Here is a 19316-nt window from a genome sequence, read left to right as displayed (position 1 = left end):
AATTATTATTATTATTATTATTATTATTATTATTATTATTATTATTATCATTATTATCACTATTATCAATATTGTTGTTGTTGTTGCTGCTGTCATTATTATCCTTATTATTGTTCTTTCTAATATGACCCTTCATTAAGCAATCATCTATCTCCTTTAATAGAATTTTCGACTATAAAGCAGTCTATAGTCCACCTCCTCTTCGCTAAGAGTTCGCTATCGCCGTCTGCACTAGAAGGTGTTCGCTAAGAGCCGCTCGCTCCCTCGCGTTCGCCAGCGCAGACGGAGCCGCTGTAGTGTCATCACAGAAACGTCAACAAAGTCCCCCTTTTCACCTTTTTGGGGCTGGAACAAGATGAGTGTTGTTCAGGCAGTGAAGAATTATGTGAACAAGATGATATCCGAGAGTGAGCCGGGTTATAAGATCATGTTGATGGATAAAGAAACGGTGAGGAAGGAGATATTTGGTTGAGTTATGATAGGCAGGGGGATCGGGAGAGTTAAGGGGGTGGGTGTAACGAGTATGAATTGTGGTTTATTTATTTAAGATTATTAGATGTAGAGTGAGGATTATCTTTTAAGAACGCTGTTATGTAGATGTAGAAATATAGGGGTAATTATGAGTGTTTATTGTAGACTGTAGTGTAGATAAGATAAGGAAAATTAGTACTTGTCAGTAACAGACTAGGGAAATAGCGCTAATTTATAATTATTGATTAGTATATAGTTAATATGGAGTCATTATTTGTCTTTGTGTTATTGCTAGGCACTTCATACACATTACTATTGGCAGGGAATATTAAAGGTGTTTCAAATGTGGCGGATTTGTTCCCAGGATATTTTCACAAGGATTGTAGCTTTCAGAAAAAAATAAATAATGAAAAGAAAGGGTGAATAAAGAAAGAGATAGCTTTGACACTTTTCCAGATAACTCAAACTATTATTGATTCAAGCAGGGTGTCTTGGGTTAAGATATCTTCCAAAAATGGCGCAAGAAATGTTTTATTTCTAGATTAAGATGTATAAATTGGACTGCGAACCTGATGGAGAAATGTCATCATCTTTAGTGTGTCCAGATATAAATAACTTTTCCCTCACATACTTGGACAGTGAGAAAAAAAAACACATTTAAAAATCTGTACAGGTATAGAATAACATCAGAAAGGAAGAAAATAGTTAACGAAAAATGCCCCACAGAATCTAAGACGATGGCAACTGGGTGGGGATTGCAAGGGTACTTTGTTACATATTGCAATGTTTTTGGATTCCTAGGAGTACACCCAAGGTTTTTTTGGCTGGAGTAAAAGGGACTTAGTCTGTCTCAGAGAGTTGCAATCACTTCATAAGCAGTTACCTTATTTAGAATAGTATTGCCATCCAAGCCTTTCACATTGGTGAGGTAAATTTTCACTACTTATATTCTGTCAGGATAGTCCTTAGACTAGTTCCTTATTTGACGATAAATTTCTAGTGAGGTATCTTGATAGAGCACAGATCATGGAGGCCACAGCATTAGTGCATGCATAGATATGCAAAATATGACGTGTTTGTGGGCTTACCTTAATTTTTAAAATTTTTACACACAAAAGTGATATTTCTTAATTTCTCAATGACCTCAACATTAGTTTGTCTCTATCTGTGTGGTCATATTCTGGATAATTAACATGAGAGATAAAGACCTATGTATTATTTTAGTGGACATTATACTTGTTATGTACTGTTTTTATCCAAGTTTGTGTTCCCTTACGTGTGTGTTGCTATACTTTCATATTATATATTGTTCTTTTTGTTGTTTATGTAACTAATGTTCTTGTCTTTGCTTTGATTGATTGATTGATTGATTTTTTAAATATTAAACTTATTTTTATTTTATTTCTATTTAAATTTTTTATGTTATTTTCAATCTTATTACATATTTTTATTTTTGTTTTTATTTTTTGGCTTTGTATTTGATAATATTACCTTTAATTTTTACTACAAGTTACTCTTACAGCATTCTTATAGAATTTGAGTTGCTCCACCCCCCTTTGTTGAAGAATATTTCTTAGGCTTTTGCTTGCCATTTTCCACAGATATGTTTGAAAAATACAGTAGGAAGTGTCTCGAAGAGGACATCAAGCAGTCATTATGGTTTCCGTGTTTCATGTACCTGCGAGCCAAGAAGTCTCTAGTAATTATATTCTGGCCAGGCTAAGCTTAGAGTAGTTCCTTATTTTGTGATGAAGCAGAAAGCTCTGTTGTGCCAGAATAAATCTTTTGTTGAGGTTTCTTAATCCAAGTCACAGTTGGATTTTATTTGATTCTATTTTATTTATTTGATTAATTATCTATCTTTTATCTATTTATTTGTTTATTTATTATTATTTTTTTATTCTCTTTATTTATTTATTTACTTATTTATTAATTAATTAATTTATTTATGTATTTATTTATCTATTTATTTATTTATTTATTTATTTATTTATATATTTATTTATGTATTTATTTATTTATTTATTTATCTATATATATTTTTTTTTTATCTGATTAAGCTGTTATTCTTCACCAGTTTTACAGATCTAACAATTCAAATCATGTACAATATCTTGTTTTAAATCTCTTCTACAGACATCTTTTGTAAGTTTGGTCCTAGGGATGAGTGAAGTCATGCGGCAGGAAGTATACATGTTCGAACGCCTGGACCAGACAAGCTCAGGGGAAAACATGTCGTACCTGAAGTGCCTGGTTTACGTCCGGCCCACACAGGACAACATCAGAGCCCTTTGTCACGAGCTGCAGAAGCCTCGCTATGGAGCTTATTATATATGTAAGTTGTGGTAGTGTTATTGCTAATATATTTTTTTTTTTTCTTATTTAGTGAGTGGATTTTATAGTTTTATTTTTTTTTGTTGTTATTTTCCTTTTTTTTTTTTTCTTCCTTATTTTTTTAACAGGTAAACTTTTCATCCAGAAAATGTGCTTATAATTTTTATATATCACATAGATAGTGTCAGTAGAAGGCAAAGCTGAATAAATAATCACAGTGACACCTTGCTTATGATTATCACAGTGACACTTTGCATATGATTATCACAGTGACACCTTGCTTATGATTATCACAGTGACACTTTGCATATGAATAAAAATGGGGATAGATTACTATAACTATGTAAATAAGCACATATAAAATCATATTGTTATCATGTAAAATGTGATTGTGTATCTAGAGATATAAGTAGTAATATATAATGTATGACAATATATCAGGAGGTAGCTCTGTGACTATGTGATGGTACCAGATTTTCTTGTGGACACTTCATACATCTCGTTCATAACTAAAAAGTTATAGGAAAGAAGCCTGTTAAATGCTGAGCAAGTGAATAGGACTGGTCACACATTATGCCTTTTGCCTGCTTATGGCCAGTAGTTAAGTAGGGGTTAAGGAGAATTGGTTTGCTGATTTTAAGGATTGATAAGTTTGGATTTGAATGATCAGGATGTTCATAGTATGATGTAGGAGTAAAGGGTTGCACCTGTCTTAATGATTAGGTTTTAATATTTTTTTAGCCTTATAAAAAAAAAAAAAAAAAAAAAAAAACAGACATCAAATTTCTGAAATGATTGATAGCTTTTCACTCTTAGATTTCAGCAATGTAGTCAGCAAGAGTGATGTGAAGCTCTTGGCAGAGGCTGATGAACATGAAGTTGTGCGTGAGGTTCAAGAGCTCTATGCAGACTACCAGGCTTTGTCACCTCATCTCTTCTCTCTCAACATGCCCATCCACTCACATGGTAAGCATAAACTCTCTGGGTCCAAGTAAGTCCTATGATCACTGTGGTCTCCTCTCCTTCAGAGCACCAGAGGTCAAGAACATCCATTACACTTATTCTGGGAAGATTGAGCTTGGACTAGTTCTGTATGTGACATCAAATTATCAGGGAGGTCTAAAAACTGAAGCTTACCAGAATATATGTGATATGTGCTGGAGTGCCAAAGGTACAAAGGGCTTGGATCACTGTGGTTATAGCTCAGAGAAGTGATTATGGCCTACCTTGATTTACTAGATATTATTTCATTACCTGTCAATGTTTTCCAACAGGAATGAAATGGGGTTCTGGGTGTCTGCAGCGTACTGTCCAGGGTCTTGCTGGTGTGCTGTTCAGTTTACAGCTGCTGCCCACAATCCGTTATCAGAATAACTCAGAAATGGCACGCAGTTTAGCAGAAAATATTAGAGTAAGTTTATTTATTTTAACTATTCTTCTTATTTATTAAGGAAAGTCTTCATTTTAGATGATGTTTCTTGTATACTATTTTTTTCGTACTTGATTTGTTTAATAGAAAGTAGACTTGCAAAAGGTGAGTAAAGAACAAAATGATAGTGCTTCACATGCATCAGAAGTAGTCCGACAGTATGTATATATAGTTCAAATTATTTTAATCTTTGAGGTCTTTGATGTGAAGGGCTAAGTTAAAGGAGAGTGGCCTTATTAATTAGGAGTTGTGGAAAAGGGACTATTTGATATAATACAACAAATATTTGAAAGATAACTTGTAAGTAGATACCAAAGAATGTGCCATAGATTTCTTCAGTTGGAGGAATGACTTGGCTTGAAAGTTTTTTAAGAAGTATAAGAAATAGTTCTTAAAGAGGCCTTTGACTTATAAATAAAGTATACAAACATATTAGATGAAAAAGAGCCTATAAATAGAGTTGACAAAATGTATGTAGTTTTAGAAAGCAGCATATGAAATTCATTACACTATCTTATTTGTTTTATCTTACAGCAAACTATTGTAACAGAAGGCTCCTTGTATACAAATGTTGACACAGAAGGTAATTCTTTGTTGCTCATCTTAGACCGAAGAGATGACCCAGTGACACCTCTTTTGCACCAGGTGAGTGACAGTTTGTGCTACCCCCCTTTAAGACTGACTATCCAAGTTTGTATTTTGATACTTTTGGATGTTCATAGCTTGTGAAGATGAACAAAAGTAATATTATATGTTCTAATACTCTCTAGATTAATGGCCATGGAATCACAGATACTTTACTCTCTCTTAAAGTGAATCTGTTTCTAAATGATAACTTTATTTTTTTTTCCCCAGTGGACATATGAAGCCATGGTGCATGAGCTCTTGGGGGTGAACAATGGCAGGGTTAACCTCGCACATGTGCCTGGGGTGTCAGATGACCTGAAGGAGGTCGTCATGTCACCCACTCAAGATGACTTTTATGCTCGGGTATGTGTGTTCCTTCTATAAGATGAATGAGGTTACACTGTTTTGTTGATAGGCCCATGCTTATCTGTAGTTTCATTGTACTGTGAATTATTCCTGCCAGTTTTATATAGCTTTTTCTTGTGGTACATTTACCAACTAAACTGTCACTCAGTAACTTGGGCTATTAGCATACGATAACAAAGTCACTCTCGAACTAAGCCCCACCCACTTGCCCTCACCTGACATAAACATCACTGAGTGTCCTCTATTTCTATATCTTTTTCATCAGCTTTTTTCTGTTTGCCATTATTTTTTTTTGTTTGCATAGTTTATTAAGCAATTAAGGGGTGGAATGACGTCACCATACTTAGCCAATGAGGACGCTCCCAGAGATGTTAGAAATCACTAGATAAATAATTAGTTGTATGATTTACACAATTTATTTACAATATCTAGAACTAAGACAAACATTCCACACTTGTATTTATAATATCAAGGTTTTCCATACCATAAACAAGTGTCAGAATCATCTAAGGAAAAGTCACTTTCATTTTTTGGTTCAGTAGCCTAATGGAAGTGGTACTACCTGATCTTTAAATACATTGGTTCTGTCATTAAAAAAAATTGTAATGTTGCATTAGCTTTATGAAGACCAAAACTCCAACACCCCAACAGCCACCCACTCATTCACTCTCTCTCTCTCTCTGTGTCTGTCTGTGTGTCTGTCTGTCTGTCTCTGTTTGTCTGTCTCTGTCTATCTGTCTGTCTGTCTATCTGTCTGTCTGTCTGTGTGTCTGTCTGCCTGTCTGTCTACCTGTCTGTCTGTCTGTCTGTCTGTCTGTCTGTCTCTGTCTGTCTGTCTCTGTCTGTCTGTCTCTGTCTGTCTGTGTGTCTGTCTGTGTGTCTGTCTGTGTGTCTGTCTGTGTGTCTGTCTGTGTGTCTGTGTGTCTGTCTGCCTGTCTGCCTGTCTGCCTGTCTGTCTGTCTGTCTGTCTGTCTGTCTGTCTGTCTGTCTGTCTCTCTGTCTCTCTCTCTCTCTCTCTCTCTCTCTCTCTCTCTCTCTCTCTCTCTCTCTCTCTCTCTCTCTCTCTCACTCACTCACTCACTCACTCACTCACTCACTCACTCACTCACTCACTCACTCACTCTCACTCTCACTCTCACTCTCACTCTCTCAATTCTCTCACTCTTTCTATATGTATAGCTTACATCATTGTGTGGTGTGACAGCTTTTCCATTTTTCATTCTATTTTCCTTTTTACTCATCATCACTAATATTTCAGAGCATGTATCTGAACTATGGTGAGATTGGCCAGACTATCAAGGACCTGATGGAAGATTACCAGAAGAAACTGTCAAAGCAGCAGAAAGTGGAATCCATTAATGACATGAAGCATTTCGTCGAGAGCTATCCGCAGTTCAAGGTAAATAGATGTGGATCTTTTCTATTGCTTATATTTATTATTGTTTATATTATTGTTTATATTTATATTGTTTCTGCATTAATTTTTTCTGTTATTTATTTTATTGTTGTTGAATCTGTTATTATTATTTTAGTGTTTTACTTGTATTATTTTTTTTTATGATTATTATGTTCATGGTTATTGATGATTGTAATGGGAATTACAATGATTATTCTAATGTAATGTAATGAAAATAATGTTATTATTGATGTTGATGATAATGATAATTGATAATATTGATGATTATGATAATAATAATGATAACAATGATGGTGATGATGATGATAATATGTGATTTTAGCTTCAAATTTTTATTTTTATATTTTTCTATGTCTGTCAGGTATTGTTTTTCTTTTTTCTAATAAGTATAATTATTTTATTGGAAATTAAGTTTGTTTCTCATCAATTGTTTGTTAACTCTTGGTTGAAACATTTATTTTTAGATTTATGACTAAATTGATGTTGCTGCAAATCTGTAGAACTAATGTAGAAATGCTTTTAATTAATTCTTCTTGAAGAAATAAATCTTTGGTTGTGGCTCTTTTACAACAGAAAATGTCGGGCACAGTGAGCAAGCATGTGACTGTTGTGGGGGAACTGTCGAGACTGGTTGGCACTCTAGGTCTTCTTGGCATTTCCGAGTGCCAACAGGAACTCGTCTGTGGCTCAGATCACTCCGCAAATCTCCAGGTAATACGAGTTAATTTTTTTTTTTCTCAGGTATAGCATGTTATATATTTTTGTCTGTGTTATGGGTATTTCCCCCCCCCCTTTTTTTTTTATTCATTCATCTATTCATTCATTCATGGGCTGGTCTCATAAGAAAAAAAGAAAAATCTTCACTTTTTGTAAACGATTCATAATGCACATTGAGTTGTTAGTAATTTATATTATCTATATTTCACCTCTTTATTTGTTTTTGTCATTTTTATGGCGTCTTTTATTCTCTCTTTAATTGTTAAGTATTATCTAGTCCGCCCGTTTGATTTAAAATAGAATGAAGTTTATGTTTACTCTTCTCAGAGGGTTTACCAGCTTGTAACTGATGTGAAGGTGAGGGAGGCAGATGTGGTGGCTCTCGTCATGCTCTATGCCCTTCGCCATGAGGGTCATCCTAACAATGATGTCCGGGGGCTCATTAATGCCCTGCGCAAGAGGAATGTAGGCGATGACTACTTGAAGGTTGGTTGGATTTCAGTGTATGAGATTGGTATTGGGGCTTTTGACGGTTGAGCTTTAGGTGGTCTTCTATAGTTTTTGATTTTTGAAATTATATCAAATAATACAATTTCCAAAATCAAAAACTATAGAAGACCACCTAAGAAGGAGTAGAAATGGATGATATGGAATGAATTACTTCACTGAGCAAAAGATATGATAAATGTGTGTTGGTATTATCCTATATGTTCATCAAAAGTATTACTCAGGTAATATTACAGAATTACATACATATCTCTGTAGAAAACCAAAGTTATCTGATGTCAGAACCTGTATCAGCTTGAGATGGCAATGTATGTGATTTGCTCTTTTCTTTGTTATGTAATTTTAACAGAAAAAATAGCATTTAAACATGGCATTGACATCTCTTGCTTCTAAAGACATGTATTAATACTTTTTTGTTGTGTGGTTTTGGGAATATTTTTAGGTGAAATAGGTAGTATTATTTTTCATTTCTTTTCTCTTTTTGTAGACAAATCCTCTCCTGACTTTAAACTTATCTTAGGTAATAGTAATATCATGCATGTGTTCCATGAAAGTTATGTCAGTTGTTTTATTGTATAAATCAAGAGGTTGAATCAACATAATTTACTCACAATTTGAATTTTGTACATGAAGATGAAGCATTGGTTTAGATAATATATGTATTAGTACAATGTAATATTATGATAAAATTCACTTGTACCAGCTTGTACTGTAGCCCTTTTAAATAACACTGTGACTTTTCAGAAATTAAAACAGGTACTCTTTGATATATTTAGAAATATGTGAATCAGGTACAGAAATGCAATGCTGCTTCTTTACCTTCTATTTGCGTTCTCTTTTCTTTATGGATGAAATAGTTTCTTTGTGATGTTTTGTCCACTTTTTTTTTTCAAATGATTCAGTACATTTAATACAACTTGTATTGCAGTTATTATCATCGTTGATGGACTATGGGGGAGCAAGGGCTCGACAGAGTGACCTCTTTGGCACTCAGGCTCCCCAGGATATTTCGGCTATCAAAAAGCGTCTCTTCAAGGTAAGTTTTTCACTTGCAGTGATGGGTCAAAATGATATTAAGATACACATACACACACACATACATACATGCACACACATATACACGCATACACAAATGTTTATGCACTCCCCCCCCCCCCCCCCCATACACACACAGATATTGTTTATGTGTGTAAACATATTGATATACATAAATTTCCTAATTATATTATATCTGTATCATAGCAGTTTAACTCTAGATTTTAAACAGATCAGACATTTTTTAATAATATAAATGCTGACCCGCAGGGCATTAAAGGCGTTGATAATGTGTACACGCAACACAAACCACTGCTGCTGGACACCCTCTCAGAGGTAGCTAAAGGACGTCTGCGAGAGGGTGCTTATCCGTACTGTGGAAATCCCGCCCCCACTGCATCCAAGTAAGTGAATGATGCACAATGTAGTTCTTGTGTCTCTTGGGTGTGGCTGTTGTTTTTGTCAAAGGCTATTGTTTGTATTTTGGGTTGTTATTAAGTTGTTTGTTTGTAGGTATGTGTTGAGCATGGTATTCATATTCTAGGTCACAAATCCAAGCCCATACCACTCCCATATAGTTGGCTGATGTTAAATTTGCTTAGGAGTTATTCCCCTCTTGTGCAGAAGATACCTTTTTTTCCTATACATTGTATAATGTGTTAGCTATCAAATTTATTTACATTAATTGTGATCACATTTTATAGTGAGAACCATTATTCTCTTTATTTTGTATGTTTGAATTGTAGGAATGAGTTATTGTATTAGCAGTTTAGAAAATATCTCAGAAATGTAAATCATATCACATTCTGGGTGAATTCAAGGGCAACGTAGTTTTCAAATGCAGCATATTATTATCAAAGTCTATATAAGGCTTTTCTAGACTTTTATACAGACCATATTCATCTCTATATCATCTGTTTATTGAGTTTTAACTACTATGTAAAAAATTAAGATGTATCTAGTTTTTGTGAACCATAATTTACTTAATCTCATTTTCTTCTTTTTAATTTATATTTACTTGAAAACATGGGAATAGTGAGGAGGCTTTCAAGTCCAAACTAATCCTTGTTGGTTTAAATTGAATGAAGACATGATATTACAAAAACAAACAAACAAACAAACCCAAAAAACATGTTATATCACTTCATTATCTCTCCTTACAGACCACAGAACGTAGTGTTATTCATTGTTGGGGGTGTCACATATGAGGAATCGGCTGCCATCCACCAGTTTAACACTAACAACCCAGGCATGCGCGTTATTCTGGGTGGCTCGACAGTCCATAATGCAGCCTCATTCCTGACGTCCATGGAGGCTGCCATGGATGGCCTACCTCGGAAAGCGCTGAGAATATGAGCTGTGAAATCGCCGTTGGAATCAGATATTTAATTCATTTTATTTAAGGGCAGTTTGGGATGAGGGGGGGACCATGGCTAGCTAGCTTTTGATATATGATTATATTTATATATATATATTGTAAAAAAAAAGGAAATATGTATATCAGTAACAATGACGACAGTGCTGTGTTAGTGTAGAGTGATAGCCAAGAGACTGTGTATATAATATTGAGAGATGGATTTGACAAAGATATTTTATATCATTCTCATTTTTGTAAATAACAGGAATAAATAATGATTACAAACACACAGAGGAGAGTATTTAGAAGTATGATAATATAGACAAGGAAAGGTGTGTTTATATGTATGCTTGTGTAAGTATGTGTGTCTGCAGAATTATGTGTCACAGCAGACCAGAAAGATGTTGATCTGTTTGGATGTTGCCTATTATGTCTATTAAGATATCTTCCTTCCACTGATATTTAGCCTGTAAAATAATGAGCGCATTAATTCCATGATTTGCTCATCTTCCAGCTGCATGCTGTATATTTATATTCTGTTGATATGTGCATGCAATATATGATATACCAATATAGCTTTATTATATAGGATTTATTGTCTTTAATTCAAGGGCATTTATTGAGACAGGGATTTATGCCAGCATCTCAGAGAACCTGTTTTCAAGAATCATAAATATTCTGCTGTACCATCTCATAAGAGGTTATAATAATATGGAAAAGCATAATGTATATGAGAATTGCATATTTAAACAGACCATTGCAGAATATTCACACATTTGTTCTTATGCTCCATGTTGCTTACTCTTTCATGTAAGTTCTATATTACTGTAATTTCCAATGTATATATATCAAAAGATGTAATACAAATGTATCAACAAATATAATGTGTTATTTATAGTCCTTTCTGCTTGATAGTATCAACACATGAATCAATTTGATTGTAAGGCTCATTTGGTGTTTACAGTATACAGCAACACTTTAGCAATGATGATGATTATGATAAATGATCTAATAATACCAACTATAACCTTCGTGTTAGAAATCTTTTGGCAGCTCCCATTTAGGGTTGCCACACTGCATCATCCCTCTCCATTTTGTCATATTCTTTGCATCTTCCTATGTTATACAAACCACTTCCATAACTTCCCTTCATCACATCCATAAAACTCCTCTTTGGCTTTCTTCTATCTGTACAAAACCTCACTGACTCACACAATAAGTGTGCAGGACCTCACTATCCGACACAATAATACACAATCATTGTATGTTCTGTCATACCCTGTTGCTGTTGGTGAATCACACCTTCAACAGGCAGGAGACACATAGCATGGCATGACCTGGCATGACCAGTCAGCCCATGCTGTTCATGTGTTGCATCTCGTGCATGACGTGTGAACCAGTCAGTCATACAATCAAGTCAATTTCACACAATGGAAACTTGTCTCTCAGCACTTCATTTATACATCTGTAATTGTACTTGTATGTGTGTGATATTCTATCTTTTTGTGTGTTGGTCTTACGGCATACTGAGTCCAACCTCAGCATCCTTCCCCTATTATATCATGAATCACTACTCTAAGCATTCCCTAATCATCTCATTTTCAATACTCACTTTCTGCTCAGACCTGTCCTTTTGCTATACTTATTCCTAATGCTATCAATCCTTGCCACTCTCAAAAAAAAAACAACGTATCATCTTCAATTTTGCTACTTTCATCTCTGCCTTCTGTATTGTTGTCAATACCATTACCTCCATCCTGCCTGGTCTCTCTTTCTAATATGCTCTTCAGTACCTGGAGTACAAAAGTTTGTGACAGACATCAAGGCCTACAGCCCTTTGGTAGATCCCCTATCATCACCATCACCATCACCATCACCATCACCATCACCACCACCACCACCACCATCACCACCACCACCATCATCTTCGTCATTATTTATTTATTTATTTTGAACTCATCCACCTTCACATACTTTTGTACTACTGCATCATGCTGTTGCCCTCCCTCTCACATTTGCTATGACTTTCTGCTAACATTCATTCTTCTCTCCAATGCATACATCTATCTCTCTAGGCTCTCCTCAACCTGCTTCTTACTCTCTTTTCAAATCATAATGTCTTTCACGAGCTTCATAGTCCAATGAGACTTTAAAGCCGATTCATGTTGCAATCCCACTTCCACCTTGAACCCATCCATCATTCATACTGCCCATCTTACTGCTGTCGCGCTGTCCTCAAACGTCTGCTGCACTATCCAGCATACTCTTCTGCCACTCCTGACTTCCTCATAAAGTACCTCAATTCTTTCTCGGTACCGGTTATAAGAGTCCTCTAAATCCATAAGCGGTCTTTCCTATACTCAAGCCAAATATCACATCAATAATGCTTTTGCTTGACATGTCATCTTAACCAACTGCCTTCCCACTCTCCATCCTCTTTATGACTGTCCTCACGTTCCCCGGCACGGCAAAGGTCGCGGGCTCGCGCCACGCAGCCGGCCGGGGGCCGCCGGGGTAACCATTCCCCGTGCCGCCCCGCTTCTCGGTCGGTTTGTGGCCCTGCCCTTCACACAGGCGACCGCTCCCGTCTAGACGTCCGGAATGGTTTTCGAGTACCGCCCCCCCCTCACTGAGGTGAAACAACCTTTGGATGGTTGCTTCAGAGGGATGAAAGGAACCAGCTGACAAAAAGGACAAAACCCCCCTTCCCTCACTGAGGTGAAACAGCCTTTGGATGGCTGCTTCAGAGGGAAGGGGGAAACACTTTGAAAAGACACAGGTCCTTTCCTTCCTCACTGAGGTGAAACAACCTTTGGGTGGTTGCTTCAGAGGAATGTAGGGAACTGCCTGGCAAGAACGCAAAACCTCCCTTCCCTCACTGAGGTGAAACAGCCTTTGGGTGGCTGTTTTAGAGGGAAGGGTGAACTACTTCGAAAAGACACAGGTCCTTTCCTTCCTCACTGAGGTGAAACAACCTTTGGGTGGTTGCTTCAGGGGAACGAAAGGAAGTGCCTGACAAGAACGCAAAACCTCCCTTCCCTCACTGAGGTGAAACAGCCTTTGGGTGGCTGTTTTAGAGGGAAGGGGGAACTACTTTGAAAAGACACAGGTCCTTTCCTTCCTCACTGAGGTGAAACAACCTTTGGGTGGTTGCTTCAGAGGGATGAAAGGAACTGCCTGGTAAAAGTGCAAGACTCCTCTTCCCTCACTGCGGTGAAGCAACCTTTGGGTGGCTGCCTCAGAGGGCTGAGCAAAAGGGCTCCAAACAATGATGTCTCGTAGGTGGAAGGGCATCCCCTCTGGTCTCTCCCCAGGGGTTTACACCTACCCACGCGATTGCCGTGCGTGGCAGCCTTGTGCGCTGTGGAGACGGGAGTCCTGGAGGTTGAGCGATGCCGTGAACGAGTACGCCCTGCGGCTAGCAACACGCCTCTTTGGTCCTCTATTCCAGCAAGACAGGCGGCCTGATCCCGGCCCGGTCACGGTCAATCGGCTGGTCTCCCCCGGGAGGCTAGGGTCAAGCAGTCATGCCGCCATTGGCACACACAATGGTCCGTGAGTGCCGTCACAATGGCTATTGGCTGCGTATATCCTCTCATCACTCCTGTTGCTGTTAGACACTGGTTCTGACACTCAGCTTCCCCTTGTTGGACTCCGTGGTGGGTGGGGGCGTGAGAGGATGAAGCACTTACCAATTCATGGAAAAAACAATCAAACACCCCCCACAGACTGAACTTACAGTTGACGAACCGCGCAAGGCCCAGACCACGGTAGTCACCATGAAGGCATATGCGCCTTCCGGTGGCAAAAGAAAGCCCCAAGCACAGGATGACACTGTCACCCCTGCTGCTAAGGTGGACAAGACCGAAGCCAATGGGTCTGTCCACCGAATAGTCAAAGATCTTGACTCGCGAGCTGGCCTCTCCAGGCCAGCAGCTAAGCCAGGGAGGCCCCTGAGTTCACAGACGGCCTCCCCGACTGAGAGGGGAGAGCAGGCTGAACCAGCCGCATCAGCTCCTGCCTCCTCAAACAAGCCCGAAAGCCGAAAGGGCGGGCCGAAGCGTCCGAGGCCGGATACCGACTCTGATGAAGAGTCGGGACCCCCTAAACGCTTCACCCAGTTCAAAGTGCCAGCTAAACCCGAAGGCTTCGACAATGCCTACCAATTGGTCAGGGCATTGGAGTTGCAACGGAAAATCCGGTTGTCGATCCGGGTCGCCCGAGATCAGGGCATGATCATAATGCCCAAAGATCAAGCTACCTTAAATTTCCTCCGGGAAACGAAGGAGCTAACTGATGGGAGAAAAGTGAGTCTTTCCCCACTAAGTCCCGAGGAAAAGAGAACCAAGATGGTGCTACTTGGCTTCTCAGTCTCGTACGATGTGGAGCTGATCGCTTCACACCCACAGGTCGTGCAGGCTTCCCGAATGTCGAAGGGGAAGACCCCAACCAGGCAAGTCCTGGTGACCATGAAAGGTGCCCCAACCACTACCCTTGATCTGGGTAACTGGGGCACCTACAACCTTCGAACGTATGTGCCAGAACCACTTCGGTGTTTCAAGTGCCAGAAATACGGTCACCACAAGGCTAACTGTACAGCCAAGCCTAAATGTGGTGTCTGTAGCAAGGCACACAACACAGAGGTATGCCTCAAGGCATACAAAGAGGAAAAGAGGGACACAACAGCCAAATGTCCCAACTGTGCCAAGAAGCATCATGCCTGGAGCCTGACTTGCTCTGTCAGGAAAAAGGCGGCCCTCAGGCGACAAGAGGTTGCTCAAAACCGATCAGACTTTGTTCCTGCCCCACCGGGCACCCATGTCTGGGGAAGGAACAAAAGCGAAAAGGCCCCCCGACCTCCTAAGAGGAAGGAAGCCGCCCCCCAGCCGACACCGGATGTCTCCAACAAAAAGGAGTTTCCGACAATGCCAAAGGTGCAGAAAAAGAAACTAAAGAAAAAAGTTTCTAAGAGCACCACAAAAACCGCCCCAACAGATGATCATCTCCTCTTTGACGAGGACGATATGACTCTCCTGTTAACTGCTGTTGTCACAGCAGTAGCAACAGCCCTGGGGAGGTCGAGTGAGGAGGCCGAGAAGGCAGTTTCGGTCGCCATGACGGCAATGACCCAGACTGTCGCAGCCCTGAAGGGAAGAAAGCTGGCTAGAGAAAAACCAGCCTCACCCTCACCCCAGGACGAGACTCCCCTCCCCACTCCAAACCAGGCCATGCCTTCACAGGCAGAGCCAAAACAGGCTGAATCTGTGCAGCCAGAGCCAGATCACGCTGACCTTGCCCAGGCAAGGCCAGCAAGGCCAGCCAAGAAAAAGCCTGAGAGAAAAGCCGAACCAACCAAAGTCAGAGCTACCAAAGGCTCTCCACCCCCCAGTGGACCCAAGGATAGCCTGACAACAGACGAGGAGCCCTCAACCAGCGAGGACCTCGCAATGGAGTTGTCAGACTCCGACGATGTCTCTGATGTAACTATCACTGAGTAACATCATGACACACCATCTAACCATCCTACAGTGGAACATCAATAGCTTCTCTGCAAAGAACGCTTTTCTCCAAGCAGTAGTGCGATCAAGGAACATTGACATTGTCATGCTCCAGGAGACATTAACAGTGGACACTGTTCGCTTCTCAGGGTACCATGCCTTCACACTGCCACAAACACCTGGCAAGAGAGGCTTGATCACCCTTGTGAGAGCAACAATCCCCTGCTCCGCAATAGCCGATGCATCGCACTGTGGAGACGATGTTGAATCCCTTGCCGTCGAGGTTCACCTGGCCGGGGGGCCCCTCAAACTGTACAATGTGTACAGCCGGCCACGCTGTAAAAGCTTAGACATCAGCCAGGTCTGTGCTTCTGCTGCACACGACCGAGTGATCATAGGGGGAGACTTCAATGCACACCACCCCATCCTGGCTCCCTGCCGGGCACCGGATGCGGCCGGCTATCACATAGCTGACGTGCTAGAGACATTCCCTGAGATCGCTCTCCTCAACACCCAAGAGCCAACGCATGTCAGAGGAGGGGTCCTAGACCTCACCCTGGCCACTGCGACTCTGGTGGGGAGGATTGGCTGGTGTGTCGATGAGACCGTCACAAGTGACCATTACGGCACTATAACTACCCTCATGGATGCTGGCCCAGCCGAAATCCTAAGACCAAATCCAAGATGGAAAACAGACAAGGCCAACTGGCAGGCGTTTCAAAACGCCTTGGCCCTCTGTCTGAGATGCAACAATCCCCCACAAAGCGAAAATGTGGAAGTGCTCGAAGCCAGCCTGCTAAACGCCATTAATGAAGCAGCCTCACAGACCATACCCAAAACTCGGCCTGGGTCCAGAAGTCACAAAGACGCCTGGTACTTCAATGACGAGATCAGGGAGGTCAACCACAGGGTGAACATGTGCCGAAAACTATTCCGAAGGCAAAGAACCCCTGACAACCTATCCCTCCTAAGGGAAGCTGTCACGGATGCCAAGGAAACTGCCAACAGAGTCAGGCAGGAAAAGTGGCTGGAATGGTGTGAGTCCTTCGACCACCAAACCACCCTTTCAGAGCTGTGGCAACGGGTCAAGCGAGCTACCAGCCGCTCAGCCCCGAGGTGCACCCATCACGACCCCCAAGCAGAGGCTAACAGACTGGCGCACGAGTTCTCTGCGAGAACGAGCAGCAACAGTCTGCCAGCCGAGCTGAGGGCAAGACAAGAGCGTCTACAGCCAGACAGACACGCTCAGATCAGAGAAAGGGCAGCCGAACCCGATAACTCAGACGTTATCTTTTCTCTGAGGGAACTAAGGAAAGCCTATAAAACCAGTTCCAACACAGCCCCGGGCTCTGATGGGATCTCGTACCCCATTATCTCCCACCTAGGACTAGCAGGTGAGCGTGCACTCTTGCAACTCATCAACAAGTCCTGGGAAACTTCCACTCTACCCCAGAGTTGGAAGAGGGCTACCATAGTTCCCGTCCCAAAACCAAAGGAGCCGGGGAAGTACCGCCCCATCTCTCTGCTCAGCTGCCTGGCCAAGACGGCTGAGAGGATGGTACTAAACCGGCTTCAATGGAAAACGGGACCCCCGCACGAACACCTTCACGGGTTCACAAGGGGCATGGGCACAGCACACAGCTTAGCCACGCTCTTAAGCACAATCAGCAAGGGCCCAGCTGTGGTGGTATTCCTTGACCTGGAGAAGGCTTTTGAACTGGCAAGTCCGCTTGCCATTCAGGAAAGCCTGATCCAGAAGGGAATCAGAGGAAAGCTCTTGGCTTGGATAGGTGACTACTTCAGGAACAGGACTGCCAATGTCAAATTCCAGGGTCACCTATCGCAGCACATGCCGCTCGAAAATGGAACGCCACAGGGTGGGGTTCTCAGTCCAGCCCTATTCAACACTTTAATGTCCTGCATCCTCAACATAAACCTCCCAGTGGGGTGCCAGATCATCTCGTATGCAGACGATCTCGCTATCACCTCCACTGGACCACGCAGCCAGAATAAAGCCCAGCGTTGTCTGGACCTCGTGTCAGAGGAGTGTTGTAGGACGGGACTAAAGATCTCTGCTGCCAAATCCAAAGCCATGGCTTTGAGACAGAGAGTTCGAGGCACAAGACTGAAAATCCAGGGAGTGGAATTAGAATGGGTCAAGGACTACCTATACCTTGGGGTAAGGATAGACCGGACCCTCTCCTTCCATAAGGAGGTCCAGTACCTGGTTGACCGAACCAAAGCAAGACTGTCTGTCATGAGAGCAATGACTGGGAGACGCATAGGGGCCAGACACAAAGTACTAAGATCATTCTATGTACATGCTGTCCGGCCCATTGTGGACTATGCCTCAGTCGCTCTAATTGCTGCAAAGAAAAAGCACACAGACAAATTAGAAACAGTCCAAAATGAAGCTGCCAGGATCATTCTGGGTGCCCCGAGGTGGACGAAGGTCCTCAACCTCCTGATGGAGGCAAACCTTCTCCCCCTGGACTCACGAATCGATCTAACGGCAACACAATTTCTGTCAAAGGTCATCCAGGCTCCCAGGAACACAAGCCTAAGACAAAAATTAGTCAGATGCCTCGAACAAGACAACGAGCTCGTTGCAAACAACTCTTGGCTGTCTCATACAGCCAGGGTGTTGATACGCCATCAGCTCAAAGAACAGCTTCTTGCTAAGGGCATGGACTCCCCCCACCCCGACTTTGCCGAAGCCCCGCCGTGGGCACTGAGCCTGATAGAGTTCAACATAATGAACCTGTCAATGAAAAAGAGCCTATACCCCATGCCTAGCCTAAAGGCAGAAGCCCACAGGGTCATTGCAGCCATCACTCCTCCGGGTAGTAGAACATACTACACGGATGGATCGGTCGATCCCTTGAGCCACACTGCAGGCGCCGGCTTTGCAGCTAGGGATGCCACGCGATCCATGAGGGTAACAGACAACGCCTCCTCGCTACAGGCAGAGGCAGTTGCAATCATGGGAGCCCTAGGCCACGCGTCCCTAAGGGAAGGACACGTGGTCATACACACAGACTCCAGGGCAGCCATTGACTGTCTTCAGCACAGCTCACCCACAGACAACATCTACCTACTGACCACGATTCTCACAATGGCACAGAGAATTCTTGCTCAGGGTAGAAGAATTATCATCAATTGGGTCCCAAGCCACATCGGCATCAGAGGGAACGAGCTTGCTGACAGACTAGCCGCCGCTGGCAGGGGTATGCCCCCAAATCCCATGACGATAAAACCGAGCCGAAAATTACTTATGGAGAAGTGTGCCTTGGTCGGTCGTACCTTCCTACGGCAGCTCCACAGAGAGGAAACGAGAACCTCCCCCTCGGCCAGCTGGTACTCAGACGCCACAGGCTCTGAACCACTGGCACTCTCTGAAGTAAGCAACAGAGGTACCGAAGTCATTCTTCACAGAATGCGCCTAGGTTACCACTGTGCATGGCAGATTATCCCAACAATCGAACGCGATGAATGGTGCTGCAAGCACTGCGGCGAGCCGAACGCCACACTAGTCCACTACCTAGAAAATTGTAACCA

The 19316-nt window shown here is 41.6% G+C and overlaps 1 protein-coding gene across 1 annotated transcript; it reads left to right on the top strand.

Moving 5' to 3' along the window:
- Window positions 1–269: 269 nt before the first annotated feature.
- Window positions 270–11139, top strand: LOC125039706 (vacuolar protein sorting-associated protein 45-like). The gene is made up of 12 exons (XM_047633916.1): window positions 270–448; window positions 2608–2806; window positions 3622–3771; window positions 4080–4216; window positions 4769–4879; window positions 5090–5224; window positions 6486–6626; window positions 7218–7355; window positions 7689–7847; window positions 8797–8904; window positions 9174–9307; window positions 10067–11139. Exons 1-12 carry the CDS (start codon window positions 356–358, stop codon window positions 10257–10259), a joined length of 1698 nt encoding a protein of 565 aa, XP_047489872.1. The 5' UTR covers window positions 270–355; the 3' UTR covers window positions 10260–11139.
- Window positions 11140–19316: the final 8177 nt, after the last annotated feature.

Source organism: Penaeus chinensis, chromosome 27 (genome assembly GCF_019202785.1).
Source record: "Penaeus chinensis breed Huanghai No. 1 chromosome 27, ASM1920278v2, whole genome shotgun sequence".
NCBI classification, from domain to species: Eukaryota; Metazoa; Arthropoda; class Malacostraca; order Decapoda; family Penaeidae; genus Penaeus; species Penaeus chinensis.
Note: the sequence above shows the minus strand (reverse complement) of the source record. Positions and strands in the feature narration are given on the sequence as shown.

Bases quoted from the DNA above. Each gene is read 5' to 3' on its own strand.
- LOC125039706 (XM_047633916.1), top strand. From the start codon at position 356: ATGAGTGTTGTTCAGGCAGTGAAGAATTATGTGAACAAGATGATATCC. The intron at 4,880-5,089 runs GTGAGTGACAGT...TTTTTTCCCCAG, and splicing joins TGACACCTCTTTTGCACCAG to TGGACATATGAAGCCATGGT. The intron at 7,356-7,688 runs GTAATACGAGTT...TACTCTTCTCAG, and splicing joins ATCACTCCGCAAATCTCCAG to AGGGTTTACCAGCTTGTAAC.